Raw genomic sequence first — 23,882 nt, 5'->3', positions numbered from 1 at the left:
CATGCCTGGAGCCGTCACCCCTTCCCCGCGCGCCCTTGGTGACCGCGCTCCGTCTTCTGTCTCTGCGTGCGGCCTGTTGCAGAGTGCCTTGTGAACCCTCTGAGTCTGGCTTCTGTCACTTAGCTCAGCGCAGCCCAGGTTCATTCCCGTGTTGCACACTTCGGAGCTGGCTGCTTGTGACTGCTGCACCGTTTTGCATTGTGTGCACGTCCGCTTATCCATTGACTCGTTGAAGAGCAGAAATGGTAATTAAAGTTTGTATTTTTTTACCTGTAGAATTTTTTTATGCCAGTTCTCGTCCAAACGCTGAGATGTTCGTAGGAAAAGTTGACACATTTCAGAATATTCTAGTCCTGATGTTGTCTCCATCTCTGCTAAGCCTTGGCCGATGAGGCGAGGGGCTTGTTTGACTGTCCCTCGAGTCAGTTTGCTAGCATAGCAACTGCTGCATTTTAAGAGTGGTGGCCAGAATTGAGAGTCTCAGAGTCCGGCATCATTGATGCCTTATCGGAGGCATATGATAAGCCTGTGCATAGGCAAATGACAAGCCTGTGGTGATGCATCCCCCAAATAAGGAGCGGAGCCGGGCAGACCCCACCTGTTCGTAATGGGAATAACAACACGGTGAGAAGTAACTGTGAACTGAAATAACCTTCACTGGTGAAGAATTAATTTTTCAGAAAAGCTTTTAGTTGGGGTTTCCATGATAACATGGACCCTGCAGGCATGTTTAGGCTGGTAACTGAAGAGTGAAACGTGGGCGTGGGGGGGCTTCTGGATCCTGACAGCTTTCAGGGCCTTCCAGAAGCTGTAGCCGTGAGATCAGATGCCGCAATGGGAAGAGAGCACGGAAGTGTATCTGCAGGGTGGAGTCGGCCTTCAGTCAAGCTTAGTTTCCGGCCCGTTAAGTCTTTTCTTTAGCTTTCCGCGTGTGCTTTATCCCGTAGCTCAGGAGTAGATCACCAGGAGTGGCCTTACACACATCATTCTGCTGTGGCCGTATTTAGAGTAAACCGACTGTTAGAACTGGGGCGGGGCAATAATCGTCTTCAGTGTTGTGAAAGTAAGCCCACTGCCGCCTCAGGAGCGCCGCCAGAGCTTCTGTTGCTCCTTCTAGAAGACGCAGCCTGTCCAGCACAAAGTCGCTGAGTCCGGAGACGTCTGGAGAGGACGAGGATCCCGACGTGGCTTCCAAGCTGGGGATGTGCAATAGAGAGATCGTGCGGAGAGGCGCCCTCATTCTCTTCTGCGACTACGTCGTAAGTGTGCAAATGCTGGCGGTGGGGGTCAGGGGTTCATGCAGGTAATGCTGCTACTGACTGACTGCTGCCGTCCCACCGTTCCGCCAGTGAGAAACTAAATTTGAATCCTGCTCCTAACTATAGTGAGAAATCAGACTCAGAGTCTGGTCCCAGGAGTTTAGGTTCGTCTGCAAAAGGCTGGGTCAGCTATCACTTGCTCAGGCCTCTTGCAGCGCTGGGCGCCTTTGCTGTCTTCAGTGATAGTAATAATGGAAAGAAGCTACAAATCTGGCTGAGTGAGGTTCTGATTAAAATCTGTTTTAATCTGTGGAAAAGGTTTTCGGAAGTTAATTGCCAGAAGTTAATTGCCGCGTTTTTAATAGATTCCTGTTTGAATGACATTCTTTTAAAATATGACTCTTTTAGTATTTTTTTACCATAAAATTATAGTCATCTCTTATTTAACACAGAAAATTTGCAAAAGCCAAATAAGTAAACAGAAGAAAATTAAGCCTTAATGGTTGTTACTCAGAGAGGACCCAACATTCCACCTCGTTGAGGTTTGCTCCTTTCTCTGGGTGGACGGAGAATGCCGCCCGCCTCCGGGGCAGACGTGACGTGCTCCCCTCCGCCCTCTGCAGAGCTCTTTTCTGCCATGATAGCAGTTTGTTAATACTTACACTTTGCTTTACATTCTTGTTGTTGAAGTAGTTTTTCTATCTTGTTCCACTTTTTAAAGTAATTTGGTATAATTATATAATGCTGTTTTCACAGAACAGTAAGAAAAATATTTATTTTATGTTAATACTATCAAATTATCCCACATAGAAAGTATTAATCATTAACCCGATGGCAGAAAATGTATCTTGTTTTGTAATTTCTGCCCAGGATCAGGAATTTTAATGAAAAGGCAGCATACATATTTTAAAATGTGTACTTTTTATCTCCTCCTAAACCTTACATGAAATATCTCCCCTTAAGGTCCATCGGACCTGTAGGAAGCACCATATTTCAGATTCGGAAGCTGTCAGGACTGTGGCAGTCAACAGGGAGCTCTTTCTCTCCACTGACTCGTCACAGAGTTGGGGCAAGAGTGGCTGGAGCGCTCCCATCAGGAGGCCGGACTGAGGCCCAGGGCAGGGGGCGCAGGGTGCACTCCGGCAGAGTGCCACCTGCCCTGGAGTCTCACGCGGCCACCACTGCCCTGGGTGCCCCGCGCCCCTCAGCCACACTCCTCAGTCCTGGGGCCGTGCTGCTGGGTTGCACGTCCCTGGGGCCTGAAGGGAGGTCACGGCCAGGGTGTTTGGTTGTTGGGGGCGGGGTGGGAGTCAGGCTCTGTGACATGCGTTCGCCCTCATCAGTGTCGCTGTCCAGACGCTGGGCATTTTCAGTGAGGGCTGCGGTCTGGAACCAGCACACTCCTCCCTGCCCGTCCTGGCCTCTTCTTGGCATCGCCGTGTGTGCCCACTGGACGGGGGCCTCTCATTGCTGGCTTTGTGCTCAGTGCCAGAACCTGCATGATTCGGAGCACCTGACGTGGCTCATCGTGAACCACATTCAAGACCTGATCAGCCTGTCCCACGAGCCCCCCGTGCAGGACTTCATCAGTGCCGTCCATCGGAACTCTGCCGCCAGTGGCCTTTTCATCCAGGCGATTCAGTCTCGCTGTGAGAACCTCTCCACTGTAAGTCTCCCGGGTGCCAGCCGCTGCGCGTTTTCTCTGCCTGAAGAATGGAGCATTGGCGCTTTTGGCTTCTCTTGCTGTGGAGCGTGGGCCCGGGGCGTGCGGGATGCAGAGGCCCCAGAGTGTTGGTGCACGGGCTTTGTCGCTCCACTGCGTGTGGGGTCCTCCCAGATCAGGGATTGAACCCTTGTCTCCTGCGCTAACAGATGGAGTCTTTACCCTTGAGCTACCGGGGAAGCCCCTGTTGGTTTTTTTAACCTATTCTTTCCACTGGGTAAACCCGCTGCCCTCGTCTCTGTCCTCCTCTCGCTCTGCAGCCCACCATGCTGAAGAGAACTCTCCAGTGCCTGGAAGGGATCCACCTGAGCCAGTCGGGTGCCGTCCTGACGCTGTACGTGGACAAGCTTTTGTGCACGCCGCTCCGTGCACTGGCTCGTGTGGTCGAAACCCTTGCTTGTCGCCGGGTGGAAATGCTTTTGGCCGCAAATTTACAGGTACTAGGAGATAACACTGCGGGTTGATTTTTACCGGAAGCTTGGCAGGGCAGGCGAAACTCTGGGCCAGTTCCTTTTCCACAGGCGGCGTCTTCACGGCCGCGAGGGAAGGTGCAGCATGGCTGCGTCGGTCCTTCTCGTGTGTCTGGCATCTGTGCTTCCTGCGCTTCCAGTCCGCCTCCGCTCCTAGGAGCCGGACGCAGCTGTTGTGTTTTGTAGATGAGCACGGTGGTTCTGGCCTCCTGTGCATCGCACACGCTGACGTGGTCTTGTCTCCTCTAGAGCAGCACGGCCCAGCTGCCGGCGGAGGAGCTGATCCGGATCCAGGAACACCTGCAGAGCAGCGGGTTAGCACAGAGGTAACGTGGGGCCGGGCTCCTCGTTGCGGGTGCGGAGATGAGGGTCCGCAAGGGCGCAGCCTCACAGGGCAAGAGAGGGACGTGCGTTCTAGGTGGCAGATGGGCCTCGAGAGAGCCTTCAGGATTACTGGTGTCTGTGTGCAGAGTGCAGACCCGCTCTGCCGCGTTAGTCCCGTGGCTGAGAAGGGTGCGTATCGACATAGCTCTCACTCACCGTCTGCTCTGAGTGGAAGTACCGGTGATCAGCTCTGTCTTAGTGAGGATCAAAACCTGTGATCCGATTGCTGAGTTAGACAGCAGAGCTGAGGCACGTTACCCAGAAGTGTATCTGCAGCTCATCAGCGTTCTCTCTCCATAGCAATCTATCACCTCCTTTTGTCTGCAGAGCTTTAGAGGCCTTTATCTGAAATCCTGATATCTATGACGTGAGTGTATTTCCATCACTGCAGAATAAAAAGGAGCTTCACCTTCTCTCCTGCACAGTAGGGAAGATGTGTGCAAGAGAGCTGGGTCAGTGTGCTGCGACTGCTGTCTCAGGAGAAGCAGTTGACGGTTTAACTCGGAGGGACAGGACTTGCTGGGCAGTGTATGGCCTTAGGTGACTTGTCAGTGCGTGGAGTGACTCGCATTGTAGTCTGCATCAGAACTCTGTTGTTCTCAAAACAAGTGACGGGAGGTCGGACTTTCTCTTTTTGCCCCTAGATGAGGAAGAATAAAAATACCCTGTGCCAGATGAGGTGACTCGGTCATGGAATGAATGTAGATGGGTGTAAGCTGTGTATTATGTGGGGACTGAGCAGATTTTGTGCACTGGGGTCGTACCTGGTCCACTGTGGGTTCATGAGCAGCGCTGTGTGGCTGTCACGCTGTGTGTCCCTGCGGCACTGCTCGGTGTGAATGCAGTTTCTGGAGAACGCTAACGGGCCACGTCTCTGTGGAGGTGGCCTGTCACCTGGGCCTGACTTTGCACCGTGACTTGTGTGAGTGTTGGTGAGAAACAGCTCTGCGCAGTTTCAGGCTCGTCTCGTCTCGCTGGAGGAGCCCGTTCAGCTTCTAACACGCCTGCGATTGGCTTCCAGACACCAGAGGCTCTACTCCCTGCTGGACAGGCTTCGTCTTGCCACCGCACCGGGGTCGCACGGCCCCACGCCCCCCGTCACGTCCCACCCCCTGGACGGGGATGGGCCCCTGGCACTGGAGGCAGTGAATCCTGACAAAGTAAGTGTCTGCATGTTGACACCCCGGCCCTCGGGTCGCTGAGGACTGCTGTCCGCCTGGGCTGTGGGGTGGCTCGGGTGGCAGGCTGTCCCAGTGCCCAGCACGGCCCCCGAGGGCCCTCAGCCTGCCCCAGTTCTTGCCGGCGGTGGCCACAGTTGCATCGGTGACAGGGCTGTGAAGTCTGGCCCTGGCTTTTAGCAGGGGCTGAAGGTTGGATGGCCGATGGAACACGGTGTCTGTGGCCCACCACCCAAGTTGTCTCCTCTGCTTAGGCCTGCTGACCTGTGTGTATCCACACCCCACCCGCGGGCCCGGGCACCTTGTCCTGCGTTGGGAACCACTCACCTCAGAGCTGGGGCCCGTTCAGAGCTCTGGCAGAGTCTGGCTCCTCTCCTTTTTGGGAGAGAGTTCAGTTTTAAATATGTCGTTGGACCCCAGAATCCAGCAGCCCAAGCAGGGACTAGTGAGACCCAGGCCACAGTTCTCAGGTGTGACTTGTCCTCACGTCCACGGTGCTGGCCCTGGGGAGAGGGAGCAGAGTAGACTCCCGGAGGCGATGGGTGCGGTGCCCAGCAGGGTGGACAGAGGTGGGCCTGCTGCCTCGGGGCACGGCTGAGGCTCAGGGACAGCGGTGCCTTCAGCAGATGAGAGGAGGTGGTGCGGACAGGTGACAAGTCCACGTCGCCGCCCTCGTGGCCGCTCCCATAGGAGGGCCCGCGGAGTGGTGACGGCCGGCATCCAGTCTCACTGAGGGTCGGTCGTGGCCCAGGGACGGCCTGGTGCCCTCGGGCTGGGCCATGGACGTGGGGATCAGGCAGCGTGGCCGGCATCTGGTCTCACTGAGGGTTGGTCGTGGCCCAGGGACAGCCCGGTGCCCTCAGGTTGGGCCTTGGGCGTGAGGGTCAGGCAGCGCGGAGACAGGCTGGCGGCCAGTTTGCAGTCCCGAGAGCCCGCGCGGCCGCAGCCTGCTGTCTCCTTCCCTTCTGCCCAGGACTGGTACGTGCAGCTGGTGCAGGCCCAGTGCTGGACTCGGTCAGACTCTGCCCTGCTGGAAGGCGCAGAGCTGGTGAGCCGGATCCCCGCGGGCGACCTGGGCGCCTTCGTGATGCACTCGGTACGGGGGCCGGGGAGGCGGGCCTGGGTCGCTTTCGTCGCTGTGTGGGCCTGCTCTGCTCCGCTGCTGTGTGGCCGCTTGCGGTGCACACCCCTCACCTTCGTGCCTTAGAGGCAGGGAGCCTGATGCAGCATGTGATCTCAGCCCCCGAGAGTCCTGAAGGGGGGCGTCGTGTTTAACTCACCCTTTCACGCAAGTAAAGGAGGTCAGGTATAGGTGTTAGTCGCCCAGGCGTGTCCAACTTTTGGCGACCCCATGGACTGTAGCCCACTGGCTCCTCTGCCCCTGGAATTCTCCAGGCAGGAATACTGCAGTGGGTCGCCATTCCGTTCTCCAGGGATCTTGCCACCCCAGGGATCACGCTTGCACCTCTTGTGTCTCCTGTGTTGGCAGGTGGATTCCTTGCCACTAGCACCCCCTGGGAACCTGAAGGAAGCAGGCTCCCTTGAATTGTAGTGAGGTCTGCCTGCTTGTCTCGTGCCCCTGACGGGCGGTAGGTGTCGCGGCACGTGATGGAGCAGACTCTGTGAGGATGTTCTGGAAGCTAGGAAGCCCCTCCCTGCACCCAGTGCATTCAGCGAGGCCCCCGCAGGCTGCTGTGTGGAGCTGGCCACAGTCTTGGCAGGTCCCCTCTCAGCCCTCCTGGGACCAGCAGCTGATAAGCCTTCAGGGGTCGTGGTGCTGCCTTGAGTAGACCAAGGGGGAGTGAAGTAGGGGCCCAGGAGACAGCCCAGGCGTGACACAGAGCCTCACGGTGCAACCACGGAGCCGCGTGTTCCAAGCGCTGACCCTCCAATCAGCGTGAAAACAAAAGCTCCCTGGAAAAAGAACAGTAGGATCAGTTTGCTAAAATCATTTTAAAAGCCATTCAGTGAAAGCTGATTTGCTGGCAAATGATAAGCTTACTTAATAACTGATTCATGAATTTTCCAAATTTGCTAATTAGACTTTTAACAGCTTTAAAGAAAGGCTCAGCTGTAATGGCTGTACCAGAGGGCGCAGTTTTGGTCACTGGTGATGACACGCTTTTCTGAATGGTAACTAAAGATCAGCTGGAAAGATCCTTACATGGCTTTCAAAAGCTGGCAGAGCGCAATACACATCGAAGCATCATCGAATGAGTGCCGTTTTTCCAATCAAACTTGCCGCATTTCCATGCCTGCTGTGACTTCTTTCAGCTGCTTTTGAAACATCACTTGTCTTTTTCAGACACTGGGGACTTGGGTGTTCCACTGATTTCCTGGGCGGCACATCAGCTTGATTTTTGTGTCTGTATCAGTTAGAATTCAGTCATGTTTAAGTTTGACTTCAGATAAATAAGAAGGCAGAAACATTTCTTTAAAATCAAAGTCGCAGGACTTGCCTGACTGTCCAGCGGTTAGGACTCTGCGCTTCCACTCGGGGGCGTGGGTTCCTCCTTGGCTGGGGAGCTGAGATCACACATGCCTCATGGCTCGGCCAAAATAAGTAAATAAAAATTGAAGGACCTAGTAGAGTCCAGAAACATACCTCACAGGTCGGATGTTGGACGGGGGTGGTCGGTTATCTGTGAAGGAAGCGGGAGAGGATACTTGTTCACAAGTCGCTGACACCGTGCTTAGCTGCCATCTCCGAATGTCTGTGTTCTGCGCTCTGCTGTGTGTCTCTTGCCTGACTGAACACATGTCACAGTCGTTGTTCAATCTCTAATGCCCTAATTCAGGAGTTCAACCTGAGCCTGTTGGCGCCGTGCCTGGGCCTGGGCATGCGTGAGATCTCAGGGGGCCAGCGGAGCCCCCTTTTTGAAGCAGCTCGCATGGCGACTCTGGACCGCGTGACCGTTGTGGTCCAGCAGCTTCCTGCTGTCCACCAGGCTTTCCAGCCGTTCCTGCCCCCACAGCCCGCCACCTACTGGAGCAAGCTGGATGACCTCTTTGGTAACTAAACTGAAAGCTCTTCTTATTTTTATAAAATGCTGCAGAGCCAACGCTAGGCTTTGCACCAAGTGAAAGTACAGTGAACGCTCTGGATTAACACTCTGAGGCAACCGGGAGCCCGCCCTGGGCCCTGGCTCTGTGTGTCCTTGGTGTGTGTCCCGCTTTGCCATTCTTTGACGTGGCCCAGGCTCTGGGCCCTGAGGAGCGCAGTCTCAGCCTCGGGAAACAGGGCCTGGGCTCGTGGGACGGCGGGGTGTGTGTGGCGCATTCCAGGAGCTGTGTCTGCAGCCGCTGTCAGCTTCGCGGGGAAGGTCAGGGCTCTGCTGAGGGCTCGTCCACCCACGGGCCCTTCTGTTCCAGGGGATGCTGCGCTGTATCGGACTCTGACCACCCTGGCCCGGGCCCTGGCCCAGTACCTGCTGGTGTTCTCCAGGCTGCCCAGCCATTTGCAACTTCCTCCTGAGAAGGAAAGGGACACCGTGAAGTTTGTGGTCATGACCCTCGAGGTAAGCCGCTGTGCGGGAACTCGGGCTCAGAGCGGCGGGAAGTCTGAGGGCGCCGCCCGCAGAGGGAGGAGGCTCCTCTGTCTGAAACCCAGCGGGGCCGGCCGAAGCCCACCCGAGGCCCACCTTCCCGCAGCGACTTGTCCCGCAGCACGCCCACCCCCGCTCTGCTGGGCGCAGCCCCTCCCCTGGGTGCTCCGCTGTGCAGTCTGCCTCGTGGTTGGCAGCCCCTCCCCGCGCCTCTGCCTCTGGGCTGGGGGGCGGGCTCTCTGAGGAGTCAGACCTGGGACCTGGCCTCCTGCCCGGGGTCTCCCAGGTACAGGGCAGGGAGGCCTTGTTCACTTACTTTTGAGTCTGTTTCCTTGATGCCGAGAAAGTTTTTTGATTTAGTACAAACCGTCCATTTAAAATTTTTTCCAGGAAGAAAAAGTTATGTGTGTTCTAATTTTAGATACTTAAAAAGTAGTGATCTGAGAAGTTTGTTATATTTTAAGTTGAACAGTAAGCCTGCAATTTTCAGCTGTGGGGAATTAAACGCTCTCGGTGTTAACACTTATAAATAACCCCCAACCCGAAGCGTGTGCTCAGGGTGGAGCACAGCCCTTTCATACGCCCTCTGGAGAAGCGCCCGGCCTGCACCCTGCACGGCAGATACCTGAAGAGTGCCCACACGCCCGCCGCCTGGCTGTGGGGAGACAGCGGCGTGCAGAAGGCACTCACGCCTGCTCCTGAGGCGACGAGCCCGAGTGCTGTGGCGCCGCCCTTCAGACGCTGGGGCCGCAGGAAGGCTGGCAGACGGGCACCTGGTGGCCTTGCAGAGGCTTCTGCCGTCGCCGTGGGCAGGGCAGCCCTCCCTGCAGTGCCCCGTTCAGGGCTCCCTGCAGCCCTGTGAGAGCTGCTGGTCCCGTTTCACAGGCGAGGGAAGCCGGGCTGAGAGGCTCGACCCGCTGGGAAGCAGCCAGCACGGTCTCACTGCCAGGTTCAGCCTCCGTGACTGTGACCAAGGCCAGGCCCCAGGCTGTGGGAGCCCCCCTGGGCTGTTGGTCCCCCAGGCTGTGGACTGTGGGACCCCCGGGCTTTGGGAGCCCCCCAGACTGTGGGACCCCCAGGCTGTGGGCTGTGGGACCCCCAAGCTTTTGGATCCCCCCTGGGTTGTGGGAACCTCCAGGCTGTGGCAGTCCTAGGGGAGCGCCTGGCCCGCAGCCTGAGTGGTCAGAGCCGGCGGCGCGGAGGCTGAAGGCAGGGCAACCAGATGAGGCGGGCGTCCCCCAGTGAGCAGGCGGGTCTGGGTTGGGCTAGAGGAGCTCGGGGTGGTGGCCCGAGGCCATGGCTCCGTAGGACACTCTGGACTTGCCCCACGGTGCCCAGGGCCTTCCTTCACACAACCCGCCCCACAGGCGCTGTCGTGGCATCTGATCCACGCACGGGTCCCGCTGAGCCTAGACCTGCAGGCGGGCCTGGACTGCTGCTGCCTGGCCCTGCAGCTGCCCGGCCTCTGGAGCCTGCTGGCCGCTCCCAACATGGTGACCCACGCCTGCTCCCTCATCCACTGTGTGCGGTTCATCCTGGAGGCCAGTGAGTCTGAGACGGGGGCGTGCTGTCATCTGGCCCTTGAAGCGGCGGTCAGCGCCACAGGGCTAGTCGCAAGTGGTCGCTTGCCACCTGCTCTCCAGGTGCTGAGTTGGGACTCGGGAGTGAGGAGGTGGAGGATTTACGGGCCTTGCCTTCATCTCCAGTCTCCTGGAGTCGGCACTAGAATTTAGTTGCTTCTGTGTAGATTTGGAATTTCAGCTTTCATTAAAAAATGCATCTAATTTATGGCCCTTTGATTTCTGGTCCTGGTTAACTGTTTCATTCTTTTAGTCGTAAATCATCATAAGACTAATAAGATTACGTTCAAAAAAATTCCTTGTTTTCTGTTATAGTCGAAATGCTTGTTTCTATACTGTATTAATTTTGAAATAAAAGTGTCTTATTCTTTTCAAGGGACAGTGTCCTTAACAAGGGTCATTAGTCAAAATGTTTTTAAAATTGGGTGTTATAGTTTACATGTGAGAGGGTGTCTTGATGTTTTGTATTTTTAAATTAAATATAGAGTGGTGTTTTGAAGAGTCATTGTTTAAATTGTTTTCATCTGTGCATTTGTAGTAACATGAAAACGAGGATCCAGGGAGTGATTTACCAAAGCCAGGCTTCTTGGGGCTCCAGGCATGCTGTTAGCAGTAATGGATCATGAGCTGCCTGATGAAAGCCCTCAGGGTCAGAGGTGGCAGCGAGCAGGAGGACTGGGGACTCAAGTGTAGAAGCGTTTTAGACTGACCCAGAGGTTGATACCCGAGTCTAGTGGGTCTGAAATCGTCCCAAGTTGAATCTAGGAAATTTCAACCTCTTTCGACCTAGTCTGTCACTTGGGAAATGTTCATAAGGCTGCGCGAATGTAAAAATCTGAACAGAAAGGAGTGGTCGACATGCTCTGGAACGCTTCTGTTTGTTCTGTTGTGATCTTAGTTGTGGTGCAGCCCGGGGACCAGCTTCTTAGTCCAGAAAGCAGGACGAGCGCCCCCAGGTCTGCCAGAGAGGACGGCGTGGACTCAGACACACAGAGTGAGTCTCAGGCTCACGCCTCTTCCGCCGCGCCTGCAGGGGCTTGAGACTCGGTCACGGAAGAGGCCTCCCGCGCGGTCGGTGTGGACGCTTGACCCGACCTCAGCTGTATCCTGCTTGTCCTGGAGCTGGGGGTGGCGCCCTGCCCACCCCGCTGTGGGCATGCTCCGCCGCCTGGCTCTCTGTGACCCCACTCCCCGCGGGGGTGTCCCGCTCAGCTGATGGGGCTACAGGAGGGTGAAGTAAATGAGTCCACGTGAGGCGCCCACGACAGGTCACGTCTCTGGCGCGTGGTTGGCCTGTGCCTCCCATCCTGCGAGGCTGGGCAGGTCGGGGGCGGGGCGGCGGTTCGGGGTGTGTTTCAACAGAAGGGGCCTCTTACGGTGGTGTCTGTTCAGCCCCTCAGTACGTCGCTGCAGCCTGTGGCATGGTGGCCGAGATGGTGGAGTGCCTGCCGTCGGTGTTGGCCTTGGGCCACAAGAGGAACAGCCACACGCCCGCGTTCCTCACACCGGTGCTCAGGAACATCATCATCAGCTTGGCCCGCCTGCCCCTCGTCAACAGCTACACGCGTGTCCCGCCCCTGGTGAGTCTGCCCTCCCCTGGCGCAGGACGGAAACGAGGCAGACTCTCGGCAGGCCCCCAACTCGGGGGTCCCTGAGCAGGAAGCCAGGTCATGAGCGCTCCGATGCCCGCTGACGGGGCCTGTGTGCAGTCAAGACGACCGTCCGGGTTCCTCGGGCGTGACGTAGCTCGGCCGTTAGTAGGAGTGCCCTGAAACGGGGTGAGGAGGTACGTAGCAGGCGCCAGGCATGATTCTACAGTCATCAGGCCCGTTTGTTTAGTGGGAGAGCAGAAATTAGACCCCTGTCAGCAGTCACCCCAGGGCGGCCCGGGGGTTTGGCAGAGCCGCAGCTCAGCTGCTCTTCCAAAGCTGGCTTCGGAACTGGAACCACGATCCAGTGGGCATCGTTAAAGGACCTGGCTCCAGATAACTGGCAGGGCCTGGATGAGCAGGGTGTGGGGCTTAGCCGTCCGGGGGAGGCGGGCCGGGGCCGGAGGCAGGTGCTTGTTGCTACCTGGGGAGGGCGCGCGCCAGCTGCGGGGGGCGCAACCTCTGTGCGCTCGAGATTCTGCAGTGGCTGCTCGGAGGAGGTGAGAGGCCCTTGGCTTGAAGAGGATTTTGCTGTGGGAGGGGAAGAAGTCCCACTGGGGGCTCCTTCTGAGAGAAAGCCCAGCAGCTGCTGTCCTGAGGTCACCGTGGAAATGGGAGGAGAGCCGGGGAGCTGGTGCCACCCTCGGGCCGTCCCCGCAGGTGTTGAGCCTTTGGGAGGGAGTGGGGAGCAGATACAGGAAGGCACAGTCCGGAGGCCCTGCTGTCTGGCCCGCACAGACCACGCCCCGTAGGCGAGGCTCCTTGCGCGAGTGCTGCACCCCACGCAACTCCCTGAGAGTGCCAGAGGCACTGGAGCTGCTGCACCAGGGGCCGGACTCGGGGACCCAGCGCGAGCCCTGGCTGGTGGCTCGCACCCTCGAGGGGCCGGCTGGGAGCTGGGCTCCTGCCGCTGGAGCAGCGCCGGACGACAACGCTGGACTCGGAGAGCTCCCCCGTTCAACCGTGTCTGCAGCCAGGGAGCTGTCGGGAGAGAAGGCGCATTTTCAGGTGCCCTCCCTGTCCGGCCACCCTGCCTTCACTGTTTCTCTCCCACCCTCTTAGGTATGGAAACTCGGATGGTCACCCAAACCGGGCGGGGATTTCGGCACAGTGTTCCCTGAGATCCCCGTGGAGTTCCTCCAGGAGAAGGAGGTCTTTAAAGAGTTCATCTACCGCATCAACACGCTGGGTAGGCCGGGGCCCTGTGGGCGCATCGCCCTAACACAGCTGCCGGGAGCCGGGGCGGTGGTGGGATCTGCCTTCTTTTATTCCAGGGAGGAGTTGAGGCAGGACACAGTCGTGTGCGTATGTTCTGTAATACACACAAAGCTGTCACGGTAACGGAGTGTGTGTGCATGTGTGTGTGAGAGAGCGTTTCTTTCCCCGTGTTCAGATCAGGTCAGGCGGTGCCCCCTTGATGGGCGGTACTGAGCCGGGTTCAGCCTGTGTCTCCGCCCCTCGGCTGGAGGGTGCGGGGTTCCCTGCGGGAGCCACCTGTAATCACTGCCACCCTGACCCCTGTGTGCCAGGCAGAGCGGTGTGCTCCATGAGGCAGGGCAGGCCACTTTGACCCCTAGGACTGCGCTTCTGCCGTCCATGGCATGAGGGTGGCGACTGTTTCCCACAACTGCTGCAACCTTAGAAACGGAAGGGGCCCTGATGCACGGCGTCCCCGTCAGCAGCAGGGCCCCAGGCTTCGCTCAGGACGCCGCCTTGCTGCCTGCAGCGTAGCAGAAGCTTACCCTCTTCGTCCACGTGTCGTGGCTGGGGGTAGGCCTGGTGCGTGAGCGCTGTCAGTGGCAGAGGCTGGGAGGCTGCGCCCAGCGTGGCGACTCCACCGCGGCCCCAGCCCCACGTCGGGCCCCTCCGCCCAGCGCCCGTCCTCTCTCAGCCTCCATGGGGTCTGTGCTGCGATGACCCTGGGGCGTGGGCCGGCAGACACCGCGCTGCCACCTCTCCTCCCTGAGTCGAGCGGTGAGCGAAGCCTGAGCAGCAGTCTGAGGCCGCTGCTTTCGGAACTTCCCCGCCCTCTCCCCAGCGGCCCCCCGCCTCCCGCAGCCCGCCCGACCCCCGTGCCCCTGTGTCTCGGGTACCTTCCCGTCTGCGTAGTCAGTCCCCGCGTGCCTGGAGGCAGCCTGCAGGCTTCTCCGGACGCCTGCTTCGCTGTTGCCCATTGTCCTTGTTGCTCCCCTTTCCTCCCACGGGAGTCAGCGCGTGTCTGTCTGGACTTCCCGTCTCAGCTTGTGTGTCTGTCTGATCCATACCTGAATCAGCCGCTCTGTCTGTCCATGTGCAGGTCACCAGAGAGTTCCTGACATTTGAGGCTTTGGTTTTCTGTCCTCGGCACCCCATTCTTGCCCCTTGTAGTGTTGATTCAAGTGGCATGGCCTCCTCCCTCCTAGGGTCCCGGCCCTTGGGATAACTGCTCACCCAGGACCACCTTGGGAGCGCCTTGGGACAGTGGTGCTTGAGAATGGCCCCCGAGACGCCCTCCTCACGGACTGGACTTCCCCCATAGATTACACTCTGTCTCGACCTCCCGTCCTTCTTGAGGGGCCAGGGCAGCCATTGCTCTGAGCTTCGATGGCGCTGCCCTGACGTAGAGTTGACATGGCAGCCCGTGCATCCGTTCGGGTGTGGTTCCACGGTGGAGGCTGGACACACCCACACGGGCTGGGGGTGTGACTCTACGTAAGGCTGTCCCAGCCCCTGCTGAGCAGGGCAGAGGGCGCTCTGACCCCATCTGAGCGTCACCCGCTCAGACATCCACACAGCAGGGTCCAGAGGGTGCTTTGCACCAGGCCACCTGGGCTGAACTCAGCCGTGTCGGTCTACTCACCACTGGGCTCGGCCGGCAGTGAGGCTGCACCGCAGTGCCGTCCTGAGGCTCTGGGCAGTGGCTGTGTGGGCACCTGGCCAGCGAGAGCCACGGTGCCCACTGCCCCGTCTCGCAGAGAAGGCAGAGCAGTGGGGACCCTCTGTCTAAAGCGACACTCGCGTTCCAGGGTGGACCAGCCGCACCCAGTTTGAGGAGACATGGGCCACCCTCCTCGGCGTCCTGGTGACTCAGCCACTCGTGATGGAGCAGGAGGAGAGCCCCCAGGAAGTAAGGCTGCGCGCAGGGTCCAGGGCAGCACGCCCTTCCACCTGTCTCACCCGGGTGGTAAACGGGTGGCCAGTCACATCCTGGCCGGTGTTCCAAGGTCTGGGTGCTCTAGGATCATGGCCCAAAGGCGTTAACCACAGCGTGCTGCCTGCAGGCCGCAGGACTGTGTCCTTCCTTAAATGTATCTCACGTTCTGCTGCTCAGCATCCAGGTATGGTGTGTAGCAACGTTTCATCAAAAAGGAAAGGCGTGTCTTAGAGGCCACACGTGATAACTAGTGTTGATTTCTCTTGACTTGTTTTCCAAAAATTTTATGGGGCCTGGAGTGTTAGTGCATATTGTGGTACTTTAAGAAGACGTGCTCTGATACAGGAAAGCCTGAAACATTAAAAGCTGTCAGGTTCGCGTTCTTCAGATAGAAGGTGTGGTGTGAAGCGGCAGAAGTGGCGGTTCAGAGAGTGTGTGTGTCAGGCGTCACCAGGAGTGACGTTCGCCGGAGAGGAGCCAGCGGCTCGTCCTGTGCAGGGCCCCTAAAATCGGTGAGGAGATTGAGGACAGTTTCTTAAGAAGTAATTCATATTTGGAGCTTTGTGCTTGGAGGAAAGCTGGCTTGGAAAAGCAACCACTTGCCCATCAGATTTATCTCAAATCACAGATGTGTGTGGATTCTGGTGAATTTAGGCAGATGCTCCAGGACCCCCGCCGGGAAGGCACATCTGTCTGTCCGCTCGGGGCCCGTGCCTGTGAGGCCGCCTGGCTAGGCAGCCCCAGGGGAGGTAGTGTGCTGCGGTATGCGCCTTGGTAACCTGGGGCTCTCCTTCCAGGAGGATGTGGAGAGGACGCAGATCCACGTCCTGGCCGTGCAGGCCATCACCTCCTTGGTGCTGAGCGCGATGACCGTGCCCGTGGCCGGCAACCCGGCCGTGAGCTGCCTGGAGCAGCAGCCCCGGAACAAGCCCCTGAAGGCCCTCGACACCAGGTGGGCCCGGGAAGCACGTGCCCAGGGCACGGCCGCGTGGGAGCAGGGAGGCGCTGGGGCGCCCTCTCCTTTGCTGCCAGGGTGGTTTGGTGGCTGAGGCTGACGACCTGGCCTCTGGTGTCGGGGGCCGGCTCCAGTGGAGCTAAGGGGGCGCCTGTGCAGGGCCCGAGGGCCTTGGCTGCACCGTTTCCTGGCAGCGAAGCTGGGAGTCAGGGGGTTCACTTTGAAGATTTTGGAGGAGCTGGGTGCCGGTAACCTTTGCTCTGAACTTAGGTTTGGAAGGAAGCTGAGTGTCATCAGAGGGATTGTCGAGCAGGAGATCCAGGCAATGGTTTCCAGGAGAGAAAACGCCGCCACTCACCACCTGTACCAGGCGTGGGACCCCGTCCCGTCTCTAGCCCCAGCCACCACAGGTTCCAGGGGCTCGTGGGGGGGTGGGTTGCGTGGGGGTGTCAGCCGCTCCTTGTGCCCGTGAGCACGGCTGGACTGTCCCAGTGCCAGGGTGGGGGCTCGGTGGGCACCTTGTCAGCGACCACTAACACTCCAGCTTTTGCAGCTCAGCCCACAGCCAGTTCCCGTTCAGTCTGGTTTGTTATGGAGAAAAAGTGATAGTTCTCATCACCCTGCTGGTCCTGCAGCTTCATATGCTGTGCGGGGACGGACTCCCCACTGAGGGGGCACTCAGGGCTGTGCGGGACGGACTCCCCACTGAGGGGCACTCAGGGCTGTGCGGGGACAGACTCCCCACTGAGGGGGCACTCAGGGCTGTGCGGGGACGGACTCCCCACTGAGGGGGCACTCAGGGCTGTGCGGGGACGGACTCCCCACTGAGGGGGCACTCAGAGCTGTGCGGGGACGGACTCCCCACTCTGCGGGGACACTCATGCATCCTTGCCCTGCAGGTGCTCTCATCAGCCATGACAAGCTGCTGCTGCAGCTCAACCCTGAGCGTGAGCTGGGGGACATGAGCTACAAGCTTGGCCAGGTCAGTGCCCGGCAGGCGGCCAGCGGGGCCGGTTCCTCCCCACCCTCCCTCCAGAGCTAGCTGACTGTCCCCTGCGTGGGTAGGGGGCTTTGTTACATCATTCAGAAACACGGGCCCACACGTGTTGTCTGGTGAGAGGACCGGTTTAGAACAGAGATCCCACCTTCTGGTTCCATTTTGTGTCAAGACCTCACCCTGACGTCCTTCAGCAGCCAAGTTTCCTTTTTCTTTCTCAACGTTCCCTTTCTTAGTGGCGCTTCCCCCTCCTCAGCTGCTCCCAGGGGCGTCATTTGGGGTCTTAAGCCGCGAATCCCTGAGGGTCTGACTAGCCCTGCCCGGGGACGGGGGTTGGTGCTTGCCTCAGAGACCCCCAGTAGGCCCGGCGCCCCTTGCCTCCAGCACCTGAGCACCACCCCATCCCATGTCTCCTGAAGGTGTCCATCCACTCGGTGTGGCTGGGGAACAGCATCACGCCCTTGCGAGAGGAGGAGTGGGACGAGGAGGAGGAGGAGGCCGAGGCCCCAGCACCGTCGTCCCCGCCCACGTCTCCGCTCAACTCCAGGTTCCCTCTGCCTTCTGTCCAAGCGAGCGGGAGCTCCCCCCAGTCCCTTGTTTGGGGGCCTCTTGAAACAAACCTCTCATCTCTTTCGGGGGAAATTGCAGGAAACACCGGGCTGGAGTCGATATCCACTCCTGTTCGCAGTTTTTGCTCGAGTTGTACAGTCGCTGGATCCTGCCATCGAGTTCCGCCAGGAGGACCCCCGTCACCCTGATCAGCGAGGTGGTGCGCTCGGTGAGTGCCCTGCCCGCCCCTGCGGTGCCCGGGCCCCGCGCGGAGACTCGGGATGTTGTAGTGCTTCTCAGGCCAGGGAAGGGGCTGCCTCCACAGCGCAGAGCCGGGCAGGCACGCCCCAGCCCAGTGGCCACATCGTGGAATCGGCACGGGACCGCCTGTCCTCGCAGCGCTGTCTCCTCGGGCCTGTGACAGACGTACCTCCCCAGCAGCCAAGCACCCATCCGGGCGGTTGTTGTCCAGGGGTTGGGCTCAGAGTCCTTCACGTCCGGGAGCTCGGAGGGGCCACCAGGAAGTGTAGCTTCCTGTGTGCAGCACCTGTTAGTCCTCGCAGTGTTGAAGTCACACCTGAGAGGTTTGAAAAGTCGCTTACTCGGTGCCTTCTTGTCACGTGGGTTACGTCCAGAAGGAGGGCCACCCGGGACTGGACTGTTCTTTTTATCTAAAGGTGTCTCCTTTTGGGAATGACTTTCTTTTTTTTTCAAGCTTGTTTTTCTCAGTATCCCTTTAAAGGTTTCATATTTGGTCAAGTTGATATTTTTAAGAACCTCGTTTTTAACTTGTAAGTTGCAAATTGACTTTTATCAAAGAAGTCAGCAAACTACAAGTACTGCTAAAGATCTTAAAAAAAACAAGTTACTAGAAATTCATGGGGGTCCAGTGGTTAGGACTCAGCACTGCTGTGGGCCCAGATTTGTTTCCACAAACCACACGGCATGACAAAAAAGAAGATTGTCTATTTAAGAATAGTAACGACAGTGTCAAGGTTTAAGTTGCTTTGCATCTAGCACCTGGCTCATCAGCACTCCCTGGGTTCTCATTCCCCCGAGTGTTCAGTCTGGTAACATCAGGCAACTTCTGGAAAACAGCACTGAGTGCGAGAGAGGGCCAGGTCGAGTCAGCGTTGCTACAGGTGTGTTTGACCTCGTGACCCCGAGAGGCCTGCGTGCCTCCATGGGTGGCCTAAGTCCTGCTGGCTGAGTTGTTCAGCTGGGCAGGGTAGGGGCCCTGAAGACCAGCCAGCCCCCACCTCCAACACACTTCCGGTGACTGGGGCCTTCCGCTTGATCAGAGCCCGTCTTCAGATGTCACGAGAGAAAGTGGAGGCTCTGGAGAGGCAGAAGAAATCAGTGCCAAAGCGCTGACTTCTGAGCCAGGCGCCCGTCTCTCCTTCGCCGCTTTGATACCTGGGCTGGTGGTGGCCGCAGCGTGTGAGCACGGCTCCAGGGAGACCGCAGGCACCCTTCCTCCTGGGCCCAGGCTCCGGTGCAGGTTCTGCTCCAGGGGGTGGAGCCCGGAGTGACCTGCCCCCCATCCGCGTGTCGTCTCCAGCTCCTCGTGGTCTCGGACTTGTTCACGGAGCGCAACCAGTTTGAGATGATGTACCTGACGCTGACGGAGTTGCGGAAGGCACACCCCTCGGAAGACGAGATCCTCCTCCAGTACCTGGTGCCTGCCACCTGCAAGGCAGCCGCCGTCCTCGGGATGGTGAGCGGAGGCCATGCGGAGCCTTGGCCGCGGGGGGAGAGTGCCCCACTTCGCTGTGGAGCGTGGGGTGCCAGCTGGGCCTCTGGTGGGGCTCCCGTGGCCCTGGGTCCTGCGGCTGCACGGTGCCTTCTCCAGGGGCTCGGCTGTGCGCCAGGGGGCCTGAGGCCAGGTCCGCCCCCTTGAGAGCGCCTCCGCTCCCGCAGCACCGTCCAAGGGGCAGGAAGATGAGTCCGCTGGCTTCTGCTGTTCGAGGCCCAAGTGTGGCCCCTGGGTGTGTTGTGGGAGGTGGGGTCCTTTTGTCTCTGTGGGAAGTTTAGCTGCTGGGCTCATTCTCCTGGTAATTGTGCTCAGGCCTGAATCCCCAAGGCTAAAGCTGTGTTGTCTGTAAATGGAATGAGTAATGCTTTCAAGAAGAGACTTAGACAGATCGGCCTGGGGTGAACCCCTGCTGGTGGGGAGGCCAGCACGGGTTCCCCCAAGGACGGGGACGCCACCGCTCAGGGACCCTCTCCTATGTGGCTGTACCCACGCAGCCCAGCCGCGGAGTTCTCAAGCTCTGCTTTTCTCCAGACTCCCCAGGTTGTGAAAGCTGCCCCCGTGGGCTCTGCTGGTCGCTGGTGGCTTTGGGTGTGGGCGGGAGGAGGGGAGTCCTCTGCAGTGTGGGCTTGGAGGGGACCATAGGGCAGAGTTCCTGGGGGCTAAGGGGTAGTCAGGCAGCCTCTGAGGCTTTTGCAGAGTGAGACAAGGCCCTCGGCCAGCACTGGTGACTTGTCCCTGGGCGGGGTGGTCTGTCCCCAGGGACGTCCGTCTCAGACTCTGAGCTGGGGCTCTTCCCAGGGCCGGCCTCGTGGGCCCCTGTGTCACTCACACACTGAACTCCAGCCCCAGGAGAAGAGTGTGAGCACGGGCGCGGCCCGGAGGCGCAGGGAGCCCCCACCCGTGGGGGTGCTGGGGCCCCCGCGACACCCCAGCCCAACACGCAGGCCCCCGCAGCGTGAGGCCACCCTCCTGGGCCTCCCCTGGGATGTGGGCCTGGTCCAGCCCACCGTGTGCTTGTGCCCAGGACAAGGCCGTGGCGGAACCAGTCAGCCGGCTGCTGGAGAGCGCGCTCCGGAGCAGCCACCTGCCCAGCACGATGGGCGCCCTGCACGGCGTCCTGTATGTGCTGGAGTGCGACCTCCTGGATGACACGGCCAAGCAGCTCATCCCCGTCGTCAGCGACTACCTCCTCTCCAGCCTCCAGGGCAGAGCCCAGTGAGTGGGCGCGGCCGGCCTCCCACCGCGGTCTCCCGGGTTCTTCCGCCGGGGCGGGGGCGGGGCGCCTGTGAGAAGCGCACACACCGGTTCAGCGTGCGCAGCAGACCCCGGCCGATGCGCCAGCCGGGGCCCACGGGGGCGCCCTCCTCACAGGGGCGCTGGCTGGGGCCCCTGAGATGGGAGGGCAGCGCGGTGCCGGCCGGCAGCACGGCGGCCGTGTGCCCTCATCTGGGCCGACGCCTCGGTTTCAGCTGCGTGAACGTGCATAGCCAGCAGCACGTGCTGGTGATGTGTGCCACGGCCTTCTACCTGATCGAGAACTACCCGCTGGACGTGGGGCCGGAGTTCTCGGCCTCCATCATACAGGTGAGCCGGCCTGGCCTGGGCTGCGCCCGGCGACCGCTCCCACCTGGGAGGAGGCGGGCGGCCAGAGGCCCACAGCAGCCTTTTGACCCAGAAGCCCTCCCTCGCGCAGATGTGTGGGGTGATGCTGTCTGGAAGCGAGGAGGCCACCCCGTCCGTCGTCTACCACTGTGTCCTGCGGGGCTTGGAGCGCCTCCTGCTCTCCGAGCAGCTCTCCCGGCTGGACGCAGAGTCCCTGGTCAAGCTGAGCGTGGACCGGGTGAACGTGCACAGCCCGCACCGCGCTATGGCGGCCCTGGGCCTCATGCTCACCTGCATGTACACAGGTGAGCCTGGCAAGCGCGTGCCGCTGGGCGCCAGACGCAGGGGTTCTGCAGGGGCCTTCAGGCTGCGTGGGGTCAGAGCACCGTCTGGGAGCAGGGGTCAGAGCCCCATCTGGGAGCAGCGCTCAGGCCGACCCCTGTGCCCTGTGTCTCGGCTGGGCCCTGCGGGCCCCCGCCCCCGTGTCAGACCATCAGTAGGAGTTCCGTAAACTCCTGTGTGAGCTCCAGGCCCCCTTAACAGAACCGTCCAGTTTTACAAACCAGCGGCACGAAACGGCTCTGTTCCAGGAAAGGAGAAAGTCAGTCCAGGCCGAGCGTCTGAGCCCAGCCCTGCTGCCCCTGACAGCGAGTCCGTGATCGTGGCCATGGAACGCGTGTCCGTCCTCTTTGACAGGTGAGCGCGAGCCCGCCTGCCCACAGCCGGGGGCGGCCTGCTCCCTGCCCGGGCCCCGGGCTCCGCGCCGCCCCAGGCTCCGCGCCGCCGCGGGCCGTCCTGGCACCCAGCGCCCAGGTTTTGACTCGGGCGGCCCCAGGGCTGTCCCAAGTGCTGGCCCGGGTCCCGATGGCGAGGGGCAGTGTGGCGGTGTCGGGGTCCTTTGAAGAGATGTCCTGGAGTGTGCTCGGGACGGAAGCGGCTGTCCAAGCTGCCGTTGTATAGAGAAGGGCCTGGGGGCCGCGCTAGAAGCGGCTCGGGAGGAGGCTGCGCTTGTGAAAAGGAGGCTGCTCTCACGACCCTCGGACAGCGTTAACCAGCAGGCAGCACCCTTGAGAGCCTGTGACGACGGCCCGCCTCCACGTGTGTGCCCGGGTGTCCAGGACGGCTTGGGGCCCTCGTCCGGCTCTGCCCCGGGCCTCTCAGGCTGTGTCTGTGGCCTCGGGGAAGCTGGCTCTGCCCTGCGCACCTCAGCTCTGGTCAGCTCGGGCAGCAGGCGGCCATCCGGGTGCCCACGTTGCGCACACGTCACAGAGCCTTCTCCAGGCCCGCTCTGGCCAGAGAGCTGAGCGTGCACGCTGCGCCCACGTTGCCCATTTCAGTGAGCGTCCACAGTCCCACGCTTACGCTCACCAAGCCTGGGGAGCAGGCAGGGCGCCCACGCTTAGCCTTGCCGCGGGGGCTCACGCACCAGGCTTGCTGCGAGATGAGCGCGTCTGCCCGTGCAGGGCCGGCATTCAGCCTGGCCACGCTGTCACGCGTGGAGGCCTCTGGGTCAACGGTGCTGACTCTCCCTTGCGGGTTTCGTGCCTGTGGGTCATGGTTGGCGTCTGCAGGCAGGTGGAGCGGGCACACCGGGCCGGTTTCCAGGTCCCTTCTGGTACTTTTCAGTCACACGCGCCTGTTTGATTGGTTCTGGGGGGCCCATCTCCACGGGCTCCAGAGTCTGCTGATGCGCAAGCCCCTCGTGTGTGCTTGTGCAGGGGCCCCGCTTCCGCACTCCTGAGGCCTGTGTGTACTCAGCTTCCTGCAGATGGGGCTTGCACGCAGAACACGTGGACATGGCGGGCCAGCAGAGGTGTGCTGATGGCCAGTAGCCTGCTGGCTGCCCCTTGGCCCTGGGAGGGCCCTGTGCCAGGGGCCAACCACGGGTCTGCTGAGGGCAGGCAGCTGGGGGCTCTGGGGCAGGGCTGGCGCAGAGGGGGCCTGGCAGGGGCACTGACGGGTTCCAGGAGCGCAGACGTGCCTGAGGGCCTCACGAGGACGTGGGTCTGTCACGAGGGGCTGTGGCGTGCCGTGATGTCACCACCCCAGCCGTCTTTGCTGCTACTTCAGGATGCCAGCCGGTCAGGAGCCCCCGGGCTGGGGAGCACGGCGGACGGGCTCTGATCCGGGCTCCACCCCCCACCACACAGGATCCGGAAGGGGTTCCCCTGCGAAGCCCGCGTGGTGGCCCGCGTCCTCCCTCAGTTCCTGGACGACTTCTTCCCGCCCCAGGACGTCATGAACAAGGTCATCGGCGAGTTCCTGTCCAGCCAGCAGCCGTACCCGCAGCTCATGGCCACTGTCGTGTACCAGGTGAGGGGCCGGGCGGGGCGCCCAGGCGGGCGCGGGGCCCCCAGCTCCCCCCAGCTGGCGCTGACGGGGCGGCCTCGCCCGCGGCCTCCGCGCAGGTGTTCCAGGCGCTGCACAGCGCAGGGCAGTCGTCCACGGTGCGGGACTGGGTCATGCTGTCGCTCTCCAACTTCACGCAGCGGAGCCCGGTCGCTATGGCCACGTGGAGCCTCTCCTGCTTCTTCGTCAGCGCGTCCACCAGCCCGTGGGTCTCGGCGATGTATCCTTGCCTGGTCCTGGGCCCCGGACGGCCCTGCCGTCCCGTCAGCATCCTGGTTGACGTTTGCGTCAGCGTTTTGGGAACCCAAGTTCTGTAGGAAGCCCAGGTGTCAGGGTGACGCTTCCCTTAAGCCCCAAGAGAGTGAGGCACGAACCAGGAAACAGGAGCCCGTGTGTTCCCTGCTCTGAGCGGGGCTCCGGGGGGGTCCGTGGGGAGGGGAGGCCCCCAGAGGACCCCCTGTGTCTGCCTGCGGGTCCGTGCAGCTGGGCGGGCCACTGCGCTGCTTCTCAATAGCGCTTGTCACGTGCCGTGTATCACCCTCCTGGGCAAACGCTGGAGTCAGTGAAGATCCAGTTCCCGCCCCCGACACGCTGGCTGCCAAAAGGGGACGGCCCCTCCCTTCAGCCTTCCCCAGACAGACCGCAGAGCCTCGGAGCAGACGGCTGTCCCGGCGCTGGGAGCAGCCCGGGCGGGCGGCATGGCTCTGTGCTGGGTGTGCAGGAGCCCGGCCAGGTAAGCCCTGTGCGAGGGGC

General features: G+C 60.4%; 1 protein-coding gene across 16 annotated transcripts in view; it reads left to right on the top strand.

Annotated features, from left to right (window-relative positions):
- HTT (huntingtin) overlaps window positions 1-23,882 on the top strand; it is a 122,087-nt gene that overhangs the window by 97,233 nt on the left and 972 nt on the right. For 11 of the 16 annotated variants that reach the window (XM_060416649.1, XM_060416656.1, XM_060416645.1 and 8 more), the window contains 25 exons: window positions 1,085-1,259; window positions 2,746-2,925; window positions 3,243-3,419; window positions 3,707-3,778; window positions 4,790-4,996; window positions 5,988-6,110; window positions 7,813-8,026; window positions 8,387-8,532; window positions 9,927-10,104; window positions 11,038-11,133; window positions 11,532-11,719; window positions 12,851-12,977; window positions 14,794-14,894; window positions 15,719-15,873; window positions 16,147-16,286; window positions 16,776-16,858; window positions 17,293-17,420; window positions 17,522-17,651; window positions 18,984-19,139; window positions 20,203-20,393; window positions 20,648-20,762; window positions 20,872-21,085; window positions 21,371-21,476; window positions 22,931-23,093; window positions 23,189-23,349. In XM_060416649.1, coding sequence (XP_060272632.1) covers window positions 1,085-1,259; window positions 2,746-2,925; window positions 3,243-3,419; window positions 3,707-3,778; window positions 4,790-4,996; window positions 5,988-6,110; window positions 7,813-8,026; window positions 8,387-8,532; window positions 9,927-10,104; window positions 11,038-11,133; window positions 11,532-11,719; window positions 12,851-12,977; window positions 14,794-14,894; window positions 15,719-15,873; window positions 16,147-16,286; window positions 16,776-16,858; window positions 17,293-17,420; window positions 17,522-17,651; window positions 18,984-19,139; window positions 20,203-20,393; window positions 20,648-20,762; window positions 20,872-21,085; window positions 21,371-21,476; window positions 22,931-23,093; window positions 23,189-23,349 — 3,726 coding nt within the window. 16 annotated transcript variants of the gene reach the window in all.

This window comes from Ovis aries, chromosome 6, assembly GCF_016772045.2.
Source record: "Ovis aries strain OAR_USU_Benz2616 breed Rambouillet chromosome 6, ARS-UI_Ramb_v3.0, whole genome shotgun sequence".
NCBI lineage: Eukaryota > Metazoa > Chordata > Mammalia > Artiodactyla > Bovidae > Ovis > Ovis aries.
This window is presented reverse-complemented; position numbering and strand designations above follow the sequence as displayed.